The sequence below is a fragment of the Chiloscyllium punctatum genome, chromosome 6, assembly GCF_047496795.1.
Source record: "Chiloscyllium punctatum isolate Juve2018m chromosome 6, sChiPun1.3, whole genome shotgun sequence".
NCBI lineage: Eukaryota > Metazoa > Chordata > Chondrichthyes > Orectolobiformes > Hemiscylliidae > Chiloscyllium > Chiloscyllium punctatum.
The window spans coordinates 40,523,464-40,537,514 of NC_092744.1; the positions used below are offsets into that span (position 1 = coordinate 40,523,464).

The 14,051-nt window shown below is 35.2% G+C and overlaps 1 protein-coding gene across 4 annotated transcripts in view; it reads left to right on the plus strand.

The window, feature by feature from the left end:
• The window catches only part of cops7a (COP9 constitutive photomorphogenic homolog subunit 7A), a 40,534-nt gene extending 27,828 nt beyond the window's left edge, over positions 1 to 12,706 (plus strand). For all 4 annotated transcript variants that reach the window (XM_072572516.1, XM_072572517.1, XM_072572519.1 and 1 more), the window contains 4 exons: positions 2,583 to 2,671; positions 4,245 to 4,447; positions 5,236 to 5,341; positions 8,317 to 12,706. In XM_072572516.1, the coding sequence (XP_072428617.1) occupies positions 2,583 to 2,671; positions 4,245 to 4,447; positions 5,236 to 5,341; positions 8,317 to 8,475 (557 nt within the window). In that variant the 3' untranslated portion in view covers positions 8,476 to 12,706. The remainder of the gene's footprint in view (positions 1 to 2,582; positions 2,672 to 4,244; positions 4,448 to 5,235; positions 5,342 to 8,316) is intronic.
• The last annotated feature ends 1,345 nt before the right edge of the window (positions 12,707 to 14,051 follow it).

Below are 14,051 nucleotides of genomic sequence, written 5' to 3' on the forward strand. Positions count from 1 at the left end.
CAACAAGACCTGGACAGCATTCAAACTTGGGCTGATAGGTAACTCGCTATATTTAGGTAATCTCCAATAAGAGATTTAACCATCTGCATTGATATTCAATTACTGTGTCATTGCTGTAATTCTCATCAACCTCCTGAGGGCCACTACTGACCAGACATTATTGAAGTTGCCGAATAAATACTGTGGTTATAACAGCAAGTCAGAAGCTATGTATTTCACAAGGGTTCATTTACCTACTGGCTTCATGATATTTTCCCACCACCTATAAGCTTCAAGTGAGAAGCATAATGGAATACTGTCCAGTTGCTTGGATGACTTTGGCTCAAATAAGCTCAGTATCATTTAGGGCAAAGCAGTCAGTTTGTTTAATCTGTATTAAACAATATATATTAATGATTTGAATAAGAGAACTAAATGTAATATCTCAATTTTCAGGTGTGGGTGGAATCTCATGGAAACCTATAAAATTCTAACACGAAAAGACAAGGTAGATGCAGGAAGGATGTCCGTAATGGCAGGCAGAGTTTAAGGATACGGGGTAAACCATTTTAGGGCTGCAGTGAGAAACTTCTTTACTGAGAAAGTGGTGAACCTATGGAGTTTGCTATCTTGGAAAGTACTCCAGGTCAAAGTATTGTATGATTTCAAGAAGCAGTTGGATACAGCACTTGGAGCTGAAGGGATCAAATGTTAAGGGAGGAAAGCAGGAACACATTCTAGAGTTGGATGATCAACCATAGTCATAATGAATTGCAGAGCAGTCCTAGTCATTGCTCCAATTTCCTCTGTTTCTATTGACACCCTAACTACCATTTTGAACATTCGGTCTGTCCACCACCTCGTGCCAATGAAACCACCTAAACTGAATAAGTCAGACAGAAGCAGTGGCCCTGCCTGACAAACTTTTTTGCATGAGCAAATTGTACATGCAGAAAGAAAGTTTAAGGGATCATTGGTGTGTAGCGTGTACAGTATGCTTTACCATAACTGACCAAGGCTGCTTCAACAGCACCTTCAGAAACTCTGATCTCTGCTACTTTAGAGGAAAAAAGAAATCAAATGCACAAGAGCATCGCCACATGCAAGCTCCCCTCAACCATCCTGAACTGGAAATATATCAATGTTCTTACATCATCCTCTGATTTTTATCCAACAGCACTGTGCTTGTATCTGCACTCCACAAACTGCTTCTTGGTGGCTGCTTCTCACCACCACCTCAATTAACAGACAAAAAAAATTGAGCCTTGTCAATGATATCCACTTGACATAAATGCAAAAATGATCAGACTTCAAATATCAGCTTTAATTTCATACTTTGCTTTGTTAATTTCAAATTTACAGGCGCACTGAAATAAATCTGGTAGCTTTAGGACAGAAGCTATGCTAGCTTACAGAAGTTGCTGGCTTTCTGGAAAAAAAGAAAAACAACTCAAATTCCGAGGTCTTAATCCAAAGAATTTGAAATGCATGAAAACAAACCAATACGATTGCAATATACTTTAAATTAATGGCCATATCACTGTTACTAGTTCACTTCTCAGCCACTTGATTTAATAACTTTTTCATGCCTTGTCCATTTCCTTATATCAGCACAACTGTATAAAATGAGATCACTCAAAGAGTGGTTTATGGCTAGCTGAATTTGTGTGCGTACCTGCATTGAAAACATTTTTGGAATTCAAAATTTATAAATCATCTAAAGTAAACTTCTCTGAAAGTAACATACATGGTAGCCCCAAGGGCAATGGGTCATGCGCATACAACAGAATAAGAGTTACACCATAGCCCATTACTCAATCTTTGGCAATGTAGTCAGTACTAGAATCATGAGGCTATCATATGCTGAAATTTAAATGCAGGTTTCTTTCCTTTTGACTTAATTTGCACAAAAAAATACATTATTGGATATTCATTGTAATCTATATCTTCTAACTGCAAATGTCACTCAATACTTTGAAATTGCTATTTCATGCCAGTAAGGACGAGCAGTTAAACTGCACCGTATTGTGAATCTAATTTCCTAAGTGAGGTACCTTTTGCAAACTGCTTAACTTTAATTTGTCGCCTATTGTGCGTGATTATCTGTTTCAGTTATGAGAAGGCACTGGTGAACTCACTCATGCATAAGAATTTATTTGACATTTCCACACAAACTTGACATTTGTGCAACAACCAAATGCTCTCAAATCTTACAGGTCATATTTATATAAAGGATACCTGAACCAAGGATGGAAATCTGGTTGGCCCTTCATGTTTACTTTGATGTGACAACTTACTGCTTTAACATAAATGCTCCTCAGTTGTCTTTCCTGTGTTCATTTCAAATATTAGCACATTAATGCACTGTCAAACGTTATCTAATGATAACAAACTGTTATTTTTAAAACAAAATAAATGCTAATATTTAAATTGATTTGAAGAGTTAAATAGACTTGGGGGAAATTAATGAAGGCATAATCCAAATATAACCTTTTTTTTTTGGCATATTGGTTGTGCACTTAGCAAATTTTGAGCTGTGTATAATTCTTGCTTTAATTAACTCTAAAGGTTCTTTCTAGAATTACATATTTTCTGTTGTTTAGCAAATAAGGGAAGTCTACCCGAATTAACATTAGCTCAGAAGAACAAGCTGAAACATCTCACCATAGTAAGCTTGGCGGCAAGAATGAAGGTACTTAAGATTTTGTTTGTGTGTACATGCTAGGTGTCCAGGACGCATTGCCATATAGTGATATTTTTGTGTTCTGATTCAATTTTTGTAGCCAGCATTTTTTTGTAAGTGGCAATTGCACTTGTGTACGTACATGGGTATTAATTTAGTTTTTCTTTATTTAACTTCCTCAGCAATGATATTGTTCCTATAAGTCCAATGTAAAAGTGAATGTGAACGTGATAGAAATTGAATGCCAATCTTAGAGTGCAGTATTATTTGAAATTATCCCTCCACCAGTTTTAGTGTTATTTGAGAGATCTTGGATCTATTGAGAGATGCCACAGAATGGCCTTCAAGCCTTTTATATGCAGATATTTAATTGACAGCAAATACTTTCTTGGATTTTTCTTTCTGTCTTCTCTCTCATATGTACTATCTTATTTTATTAAAAGTGGGACTGTTCCAGGAACTAGGTGACGTTGTGGGGTGTATCATTCCCTTTTCACCTCTAGAATATAAGATTGAGTACAGTTCAAACTGAAACCCTCCCTGTTTTCTGTCTGTCTTGTCTTTTTACAAAATAGGTTGGCTGGTTTAAATCCAAATCCAAAAGATTCTGGCTGAATGCACAAAAAAATCTACTCTGAATTGGCAATTAATTTTGACCCCACTGAGTGGTTGATGGCAAAAGTGTAAGGACTTCAGCACATTTTGTTGTGAAACACTATGTTTTAGTTGGAATATTAACATCTAATCAATATGTGCTTGACACAGGCGTGTTTGATACTTGAGATGGCTATCTGTAATGTATTCTGTTCCCTCAGATTAACATGCTTTGTAGTTTTTATTTTAAAACCTGTAATATCCTAAGTTCAGACACTTTTTTTTAAATAGAAATCTAAACCTTTTCATGTTTTTTTAATCAACATTCGTTTTTCTTACTAAACTGAATTTCTTACTTGACTTCTGCCAGCTTGTACTATTACTGCAGTTTTCTCATAGTCTCATTGCTTTGAAAGTTAATACTAATTTGAGTATTGTAGGCAAAATCAGCTAACCAGAAGAAAAGGTTTTACTAGATAAACAAAATATTTGATAATCTATTATCCAATGTTATTGTTAAATCCGTGGACAGAGAGGCTTTTCTCCTATGTTCATAGCTTGATGGTTTGTCACCATAATCTATTGAATCACTTAACTGATAGCGCCATTGTGTTTAAGAGACTTATAAGGTTATAACTTTCCATCAAGAGAACATCCTAATGTTTTGAAATGCTGCACTGAATGTATGATATTGAGATTTATGTTGTGTGAGAACAATAATTTCATATTAGCTCGATTTATATGTTAATAGTATTAGCAAAAAGTTGAAACCAGAAGTTTGTTCTGTTAGTTGCAACCTTGGGAAGATTTTAAGGAATATTTTACTAAAAATAATGAATACCTTCATTACAACTTATTTAGTTCTGTACTGAGAGAAAAAAGTCTTATTTTAACAATCTACATTGAGATCTCCTATAATGAGGAATCAAAAGGTTTTTGTTTTGTCATTGCACTGAAATTGATTACCTTTCTTTTTATAACTTGGCAGTGCATTCCATATTCCATGCTCCTGAAAGACCTTGATATAAAAAACCTCAGAGAATTGGAAGACCTGATTATTGAAGCAATTTATACTGATATAATACAAGGCAAACTTGATCAGCGAAATCAGCTTCTTGAAGTTGACTTTTGCATTGGCCGAGATCTCCAAAAGCAAGACATCAGCAGCATTGTAAAAACTCTCCAGGAATGGTAATTGACTTTTTGTTCTATGATGTGGAACTTTTCTTTACAATAATAACGTTTAAGGAAAATTTATGAGACCATTACAAAAATCTTCAGACTCCCAGCATATTGATGGGAAACCTATTTGCTTTCATATGATTTCATACCTATATATTGATGTGAAGGTAAGTTTAGAAATATTTGGCCATTAGATGTGATCCTGTTAAAATGAATTGTTGGATAGAAAGGGCTAATTTTATTTAGTTTTTGCTACCTCGAAATCCTATTGTATACATGATTCCATCTGAGTACTCAGTTATTTCAGATTTTTACTGTAATTAATTGATGTTAATGCTAGTGAAAGAGTGATGCATTGTTTCTTTTAAATTGAAGCATGTGTTCAGCATTTGTATAATTGGCAAATGCTAATCACTCCTGACAAAAATGAGCTGATAGGTTTGTTCTTAACAAAAGTGACAGATACTGGAACTAAATGTTTATTGTCTGAAAAGTAGGGATATTCCAAAAATATAAGCATATTGACGTTTTTGATGTGCACTGAACTGAGTTCATGATAATTGGTGAACTGTAATGGAAAAAAAATCTGTCAATGAATGTACATTTTGTTAATTGTGCAACTTCTTTAAACCTGAAAGTTACAACTTTTCTGAAATGCAGCTGTGCTGTAATTGCATTTTTTTTGTAGTTTATGGAAAAACATTCGTGAATTAACTTCAGTATCTTTTTAGAATGTATTTGTCTATGACCACTTTATGCAAATATCCTATTCTAACAGGTGTCCTGTTTTTTGACAGGTGTGATTGTTGTCAAGCGGTTCTGCTGGGCATTGAGCAGCAAGTGCTCCGTGTAAATCAGTATAAAGAAGGCCACACAAAAACACAACAGCAAGTAGAAACGGAAGTGAGTTCAGGGGGTAAAAATTACATGATTGACATGTCAATCCTGCTTCCATTGGTTATATAAAATTTTAATCTGATGGAAGTTTTCTTTAAATCTGCAAACTGTAAGATTACAGAAAGCTCTTAAACTATGAAAATATCTTTCAACAATCAGGTCATTTGTAAAGCATTGATGTAAAGATTTTTCATTTGTCACTTTTTTTAAAATCTGGTTTTGTATTGTCCACCCTAAGTGATTTTTTTTTGTTATTATTCCACCTAACTTTGTAGTACTGCTTTTGAACTATTTGGAGAAACAACACACACTAACAGTAGATAAGAGTTGCTCTGTAAACAAGGGCACTTGATATGACATTATTGGGAAATATTGCTTGTCAATGAGTTGAATTACTTTTTGACAACTTAACTGCATTTATGTCACCAGGTTTGACATCCGCTTCACTGAAAGTAATATTATCCAGGCAGGCATGATGCGTAGTTAACTTCCTTCACTAATCCCTCTATAAAATCCCATAATAAGCTAGTGGAGAGGCTCAAATAATGCTGTGTACTACCAAGGAGTATCTCCTCTACAGGCTAAATAGCAGATTAATCACTTACCAAATTTTGCAAATAAGGAGTGTCTCACTCAATTTTGCAGATTCCTATTCATTCAATAAATTAATCTATCCCTATCAACGATTGTTCCTTTTCCTGTTCAGTGGCAAGAGTTAGTGTTTCATTTTGAATATGGCATTGATTTTTAACGGGAAAAAATTTTCCATTTGAAAGAAGAAATTTTCATCCTGTCAAAAAAATCTTCAAACACTTTTTTTTTTCTCTCTCCTCTTTTGGAACTTAATTTAAGAAACAAATGTTACTATTTATGGTATTGGTGTTAAAAATAATGTTTTGTCACAACAGTTTAAATTATTTCTTGTAATGTTTAGTTAATTTTACATGTCATAATGCTTAATTAGTAATTTATAAATTTACTGAATATGGGACCTTGCCACGTTCTCAAGTCTTACAATGTCACAGTGGTTCACTCCAAAGGTACCTAATTTGCCTTAAAGTACACTGAAATGTCTTAGTCGTGGACAGCGCCATATATTTGTCAGTCCTTTTGGAAGCGACTGCATTGCAAAAATAATTCGTTAGTGGTGATATCAGATTGTGCACAGTATCTTTCAATGTAGAACAATATATGTGTTTACTCACCACCACCACCAACTCTTGAAGGTTTGCATGAAGATTTGTACCTTGGATGTCAGTTGCTGTGTTTGTGGCTATGTGAAGAGAAGATCTCTATGGAGTATTCACCAAGAATGGACACCCCCATGACTTCATCTGCAGATGCTTGGCAGAGAAACGACATGATGAGGACATGCCACAACCTAACACACTAGCCACACAATCTTGTATAAAAAAAATGTCTGTGAACTAACAGCCAGACTTCTCTGATTCATGACAGCCCATAAACCGACAGCCACACTCCGACAACAACTCACCAGAGCAAAAGACCCTGTACCCATCACGTTCAAGACTTAACATAATTCACAACATCCCTTGCTCAAACTGCACAAAACACTATGCAGACAACTAGCAATCCGCATCCACGAACACCAAATAGTCACTAAACGCCACGACCAGCTGTCCCTAGTAGCCATGCACACAGATGACCAGACCTAGTCCCAATGTACCAGCCACTAAACGAACTATTGGAACCGGCAACCGGAAGCAGCAGGAATGGAACCTACTAAATTCAAGACAAAGTATAGCAGCGCTTCAAGGAGGCTCCAAGGCACTGAAGATCTCTCATAGACGGAATGAAACATCTGCAAATCAACTTCTCAGCGAACATACCCACAACGACAGCAACTCTTGTATCTTATTGAAGTAGTTTCTATAGTTTTAAGTAAAATGGTTCCATGTTTTTGTAAATTCTTATGACATTAGTGAATGCCGTAAGTGGGTGGTCAGTTGAGTTGGATTTATTTCTTAATTTATTAACAAGATGTGAGTTAAACCAGCACTCTGTGCCCGTCTGTAATTGTTAATATACAGTTATGCACCTAAAGTTCAACTGCATTGATGTGGTTCTAGAGTCACGTGTAGGCCAGACCAGGTAGGGATGGCAGATTTGCTTGCCTGAAGGACATTTGCGAATCTCTTTAAATAAAGAATTGCTATTAGGCTAGCTTTTAATTCCAGATGCTTTTTAAAAACTGAATTCACATGTTACCATCTGCCATGGTGCAATTCAAATCCATTTCCCCAGGACGTTTAACCTGGGGTTCTGGATAGCTAATATAGTGACATTACCACTCTGCCACTGCCTCTCCACATGCTGAAAAATGTTTTCTTCCAATTCAATATTTTATTCCCGACCTTAAAACAAGTCCTTAGGATTGTAGAGTTTTGGACCGACACGAAGATCAGGAAAATCACAATGTAATTGCAAATTTTTTTTTTCATTCAATCTTTCTTTTAAATTGTTGTTCTTTACCATTTGAGTTCTGAAACCTAACAATTTTTCCTTGAGGTGTAGATTTTGATACCCATCACGTGGCAATACTAAGAATCTGTAGTTGCAGCTTAGGCAAAAATAATCTGATATACTAATCTATTTTCTCTTCCATAAGTTCCAAATAAAAGTAGGATCTGAAGAAATTTGTACGATTTTTTTTTCTAATATAGTTGCTTCATTGTAACAATATCTTCAGTTATAATTGTTCAACAAATTTTTAATGTCTAACAACAAAGGGGAAGGTAATTTGGGATTTGAAGGTGACATATTTGCTAAGAGATGGAGCAAGTAGGTAACAGTCTATGTTTCAATGTGTGTATAATCATGCATGAATAGATATGTAGCTGGCATGGGAGACTCATTGGATTTAATAAATTATACTTAAAGGTAAATGCTGTGTATCATGATTTCATGTTCTACAATAAGAAAAACATAAATTTTGATGGCGGAGACTTTTTATTTTTAAGGTGGCGAACATAAAGAAGACATTGAAGGCAACAGCATCTACCTCAACCCAAGATCCTGATCAGCATCCGATGGATCGTGACACTCCACAGCTTGTTGAACAGCGTCCATCTACAAAAAAATTGTCAAAATCTAAAAGTTTATCATCTAGCCGTCATTAGAAGGAATAAGTTGGCAGAATTATTCCAGTGCTTAATAGGGAAGCTGGAACTGAGAAGAAATGGAAACAATGAACCGCACAATAGTTCTCCTAAATGGCACATGGAAAGAAGTGTGAACAATTTTCCTTGTGCATTTGCAATTTTTTTTTTGTAATACAGATTTTATAATGGAAAGCTAACTACTGAATCATCCTTTCCCACTAAAAGGTACTGGTTGCAAACTGACTTCTGAAGTAATAAAAGATTTTTTGTATTGCATATGTTCATATTTGTTCACTATTCCCTACAGGGGCTGATTTTAATATGTTGGTGCAGAATAACTTCTGTGGTAGAATGAAGTCACTTTAGAAGTAGCTATAATTTTTTTTTGATTAGCTTTCTTTAGAATAAGCTAATGACTTGTGTTGCACGTAACTCATTTAAAATACGTTGCTCCACAAATCTGGTGTTCACTAATCTCAAACTGATCTTAAAAAGAGCTGGTGCATTTGAAATATAATTGCTCAAGAATGTATAAAGAAATACAGTACTGGGTTGTTAGATGCAATTATTAGTTTATTTCTCATTAAAGTTTTTTTTTAATAACCTGCAATTCCATTTGAAAATGCCACTTCAAAACAAAAGTTGATCAATGCATAACTTTATGTCTGGATAATCTTATTGTTAAATATGACTATATTTATCCAATGAAAAGCAAAAGCTCATCTCTAAAGAGACAGCAGTCTAGAAATTAATGTGCAAACCACCATTTCTGGCAACATTACTTTAGGATTTATGCCACTTGGTAGATGAGGATTGAATCACCTTAAAAGATGAGGGCAGTACAAAGATAGAACGGAGATGTTTCCTGCGAGTGCTAAAGTAACTTGTACTGGTACAATCCTGATGCTACAATCATATCAGTTACTGTGACACTGGATTCAAAACCTCATTTATGGAAGTCCAACATACAAATCTATAAGATAGAACTTGAATCTGTGCAATTAAAAAGTTGCTATTCACCTTGCATCTGATGTGGTTTTTAGTAATGATTACTTGTGCAAAGGTTGTTGATGTTCTATGTTGGTTTTCTGAGGTCTTTAAGGCCACTTCAATCTTCCATTAGCACCAGGGAATGGGATAATAAAATCAGAGAAACCAATTTTTTTCAAGGACAGCAGCAAATGAATAGAGAGAAGAACCAATGAAATAACTGATGTAAAATCTAGAATCTGGCTAATGTCAGCTCAAACTGCTGCAAAGAGTGATGTGATAATGTCCAAATAAACTTTCTTCTTATCTTGATTTGAGGGAGAAAAGTTGGTCAGGGCTAACTGCTGTGTTTCCTACATGATAACAGTGATGACTATAAAATGCTATATTGGCTTTAAAACTCTCAAGTTGTGCAGCAATTTGAAAAGCAGTATATGCATTAAAGTTATTCTTCTATATGCATTCACTTGAAAGCATGTATATCCTAAAAGCACTATACAGTGCCTACATTGCGAGGACTGCAGCAATTCAAGAAAACAGCAATTGGAATGGACCACAGGTAGTTATTTGGCAAGGAAATGTTTTCAAATCTATTTTGTGTCAATGTTGAAGTTAAAGATTGATTTAATTGATATTCCTCCAATGTGTAGCAAGGTAGACATCAGAAAAAAAAAGCAATTGACAGTGCAATTAATGAAGAATTGTACATAATTGTCTCCAAACAATGCAGTTTTTGGTTGCCTTTTGTAATAAATTTGTAATCTTCATAAAATGAGTGATATGGTGAAATTGAGGTAGTTTCTTACTAAGAAAGGGTTTTGCTTGAAATTGTGCATAATTGCCCAATTATGAGAGAGAATTATTTATTAAGAAAATTCGGTGGATTCAACTAGATTAAATCTTGTGACCTCTCCCACGTAGAACAACAAGGACAGCAGATGCAGGAGAACGCCAGCACCTCCAACATTGCCCTAAGTCTCACACCATCCCACCTTGGAACTATATAACTGTTCTTTCATTATTGTGGAATCAAACTCCTGGAGCTCCCTCCCTAACAGCATTGTGGTGTCTGTGCATCTGTAATGACTTGGAGCAGTTCAACATCCAGGGCAATTATGGATGGGAATTAAATGTTCATGAAGCCAGTGATGCCCACATTCCAGAAATGAAGAAAGCATTTATTTTTCTCTTCAAAAAAAATTTTCTTATAGATGAATTGGGTACAGCTTAATTTAGGAAGAGGTGATATGGTAAATACATTTTGGAAGAAATATCTACTCCTTTGAATAAAATGTCACTGATTCTTAGCCTTGGCAGTAGCAAAATTGTGTCTATTGCAAGTTTTCATTCCATGTATAAACCTTCCCATTATCCCTTTTAAAAATTGCATTTAAGCCTCCGTTTGATATCGTATATGTATTATTTTCTGGAGCATTTCAATAATAAATGACACTAATGATGTCAAATGTTTTCAAATAATCATGATCCTCCAGGATCATCAAGTGATTTAGCTCCTTGTAAAGAAGCTTCTCATACCAAGTGCATCAAAAGCTCTAACAGACAATTTGTGCAGAATACCTTTTGTAACAATTGCATTTTTACAGACTAATATGATTGGCTATAAATAGTGAACATATTAAGTCTTCCCATTATAGATTGAGCCAGGAATATTTTTCACCACTTACAGCTTCCTGACTGGGATTACAAAGAAGCCTGTATATTGAGGGATTGGAAAATTTACATGGATAATTGAGAAGTGGTGATGGATGACTGTTAGTTTATTATAACAATATTATTTTCAAATTGGCAATAATGCTAATTTGAATTATTCAGAAGGAGTTGGATTGATTCCTTGTTCAACAGAAAGTTGAAGGAATGAGTTTGGAATGCAAAACACTTCTAAACCAAGTGGTCAGATTAGATTCTAAAATAAGTCCTGCAAAACTGAGCAAACTGCTTCTTTTTAAAAAGAAATCATGCAATAGGTTAATCAGCAGCAAAACCAGTAGCTGCTGCCCATCTCTTGCTGAAGGTGATGATCAGCTGGCTTCTTAAACCACTGCAGTCTTGTAGTGCTGTTCGAGAGTTAGTTCCTGGATTTTATTTCATATTTATTTTCTAAATGTTCATTTTTTTGTGTGTGGAAACCACTTAGGCTACTGTGGAGTAAGTAGTTCTTTGAACCAGTCTGGTCATAATAATATTTATTGTAGAAGCAAATTACTGCAGATGTTGAAATCGGTACTGAAAGAAAATGCTGAAAATCCTAGCAGGTTAGGTAGCATCCATGGAGAGAGCAAGCTAACATTTTGAGTCTAAATAACTGCATCAGAGCTCTGATGAAGAGTCAACCAGACTCCACGTTAGCTTGCTCTCCTGCCTGACCCACTGTCATTTCCAACATTTTTTATTGTCAATGGAGTCATAGAGATGTGCAGCACAGAAACAGACCCTTCAGTCCAACTCATCCATTCTGGCCAGATATCTAAACTAATCTAGTTCCATTTGCCCGCACTTGACCCGTGTTATGGTAAATTTGAATAACTTATTAAAATATTGCTTGTTAAAATGTTAAAGATTCTGGAAATTGGAGAATGAGTCTGAAGACATGAAACACCAGCTGGATGATTTGTTTCTTAACAGCCATTACCAGCTTTGTTAAAAAAAAAAGTTGCACGGTAGTTCCAAAAAGTAATGAAACAGAATAATTTTGAGCCACTAGAGGGAAACAAACATCATGTTTTTACTGTTCTTACTAGTTAGATTAAACAGGTTCAGATAATGCAAAGAATTTGCAATTTTCATTTTAATGTAGGTGTATCTTTTACTGACTCCATCTTATAGTATGTTTTTTTAACTTTTGTGATATGTGATTTCTAATACTATTTAGACCCTTTCTCGACCCAACATTTATTTCTTTGTTCCATTATTTATGCTTGTTTTAGCTTTGGGACCAGCAGCCCTCTTATAGGTTGGAAGGCAGAAGATATTAAGTAAAAGAACCACCTTTTATTCTGTCCTTACATCTCGTTTCCCTAATTCTTAAAAGAGGTTACTTCGTGACTGCATGAACTTTGTTCCCTGTCAACTGAATGTTTCAAAATATGTATGTTTTATTTTAACAATTTATGCAATTTTATTATAAATGGGAAAACTTGATATTGTACACATGTAAGGTTAGTTTGTGTAAAGGGATCCATTGTAATTTTGTGGGTAATAATAAATATGGTTCCATGTGAGCTGGAACCCTTGACTAAAAGCAGTACAAATAGACTGCGAACTCAAAGGAATGCAACAAGCAGAGGAGCTGGAGCGTGAAGTTGATCAGTCCACATATACAGACTGTAATGCCAAGAGGGCAGAAATTTTATTTTCAAATAATTTGTTTTTAAATTGAATATTGGGTGATTTTAAAATGGATGCTATCAACTGTAAAATAGACATTAGGCTGGAAGCGCGCAGCAAGCCAGGCACCATCAGAAGATAAAGTCAATGTTTCGGGTGTAACCCTGCAGGACTACAGAATAGCCAAGTAGACTACTAGTAAACTTTTCATCACTTAGCAAAGCAAAAGCTAACTCATTGTTTTTCAGGAAAAATATTTCCCATTTGTTTGAATATTCCAGCAATGACAATATAACAAAATAGGGATGAGATGTTTGATTCAGCTAGTTCTGAACAATGGAAACCATTGAAATATGAGGAACTTTTTAAACCAATTGATCTTGATAATCAACAGCCCCTGTGATTACTCTGATCTGCATCCTGACTTGATGGACCTGATTCCATTCCACCCCTCCCAACCCCAACCTTGGAACAGAGATCCTGCCAACTTTTTCCTAAGTTGAGTTTTGTAAGAGATGCAGCTGGCTTCTTGTTGTAAGGGGGAATTTACGAAATGTTTACATTAAATATGTAGGAAGATCTTTGGTAAAGTGGTGCCACTAATCTGTCTTCTAGTACTTTGAAGTGTAAGCAGAAGGAGCATATTCTTGATTAACAGGAAAAGTTTACTGTAACTTGCTTTATTACTATATAATAAAGTACAATTTAGTACACTAACATTAACATGAAGTAAAAGGCATTACTGTCTAAGAGTTAGTATATATACCTAATATATCATGTTTGCAGACTACATAGCAAACTGAAAGCAGGCAAGCTGTATCAGAGGCGCAGTCATATAGCTATTTCAAAATGTCATGGTTATTCCTTTCAGACCAACTACATTATACAACATCTCCCACAAGCATTTTCCCCTATGTTTCAATTATTATATACTTGCTTAAACAGGTATATCAAGCTAATCATTATCCCTGTAAGTCACAGACATTAAAAATTTAATCAAGCTGGAATGGTTTGTGAATTGTCTTTCTGATGTTCATCATTAAATGCATTCCACAAAGCTTGTATTGGCATATGGTTGTGCAGTGATGCAATCTTTCTGTGATTTCTATGTGTTGCTCCCTCTGTGTGGATAAGATATGAAGGTTGCCATTCCACCAGTAGTTCTCCTAGCATATAATGTCTACCGAGTTCTCTTTGCTATTCTCATAGCACTAGGTTCAAATGTGGAAACTTGTTTACAGCAGTGATATTTATCATGG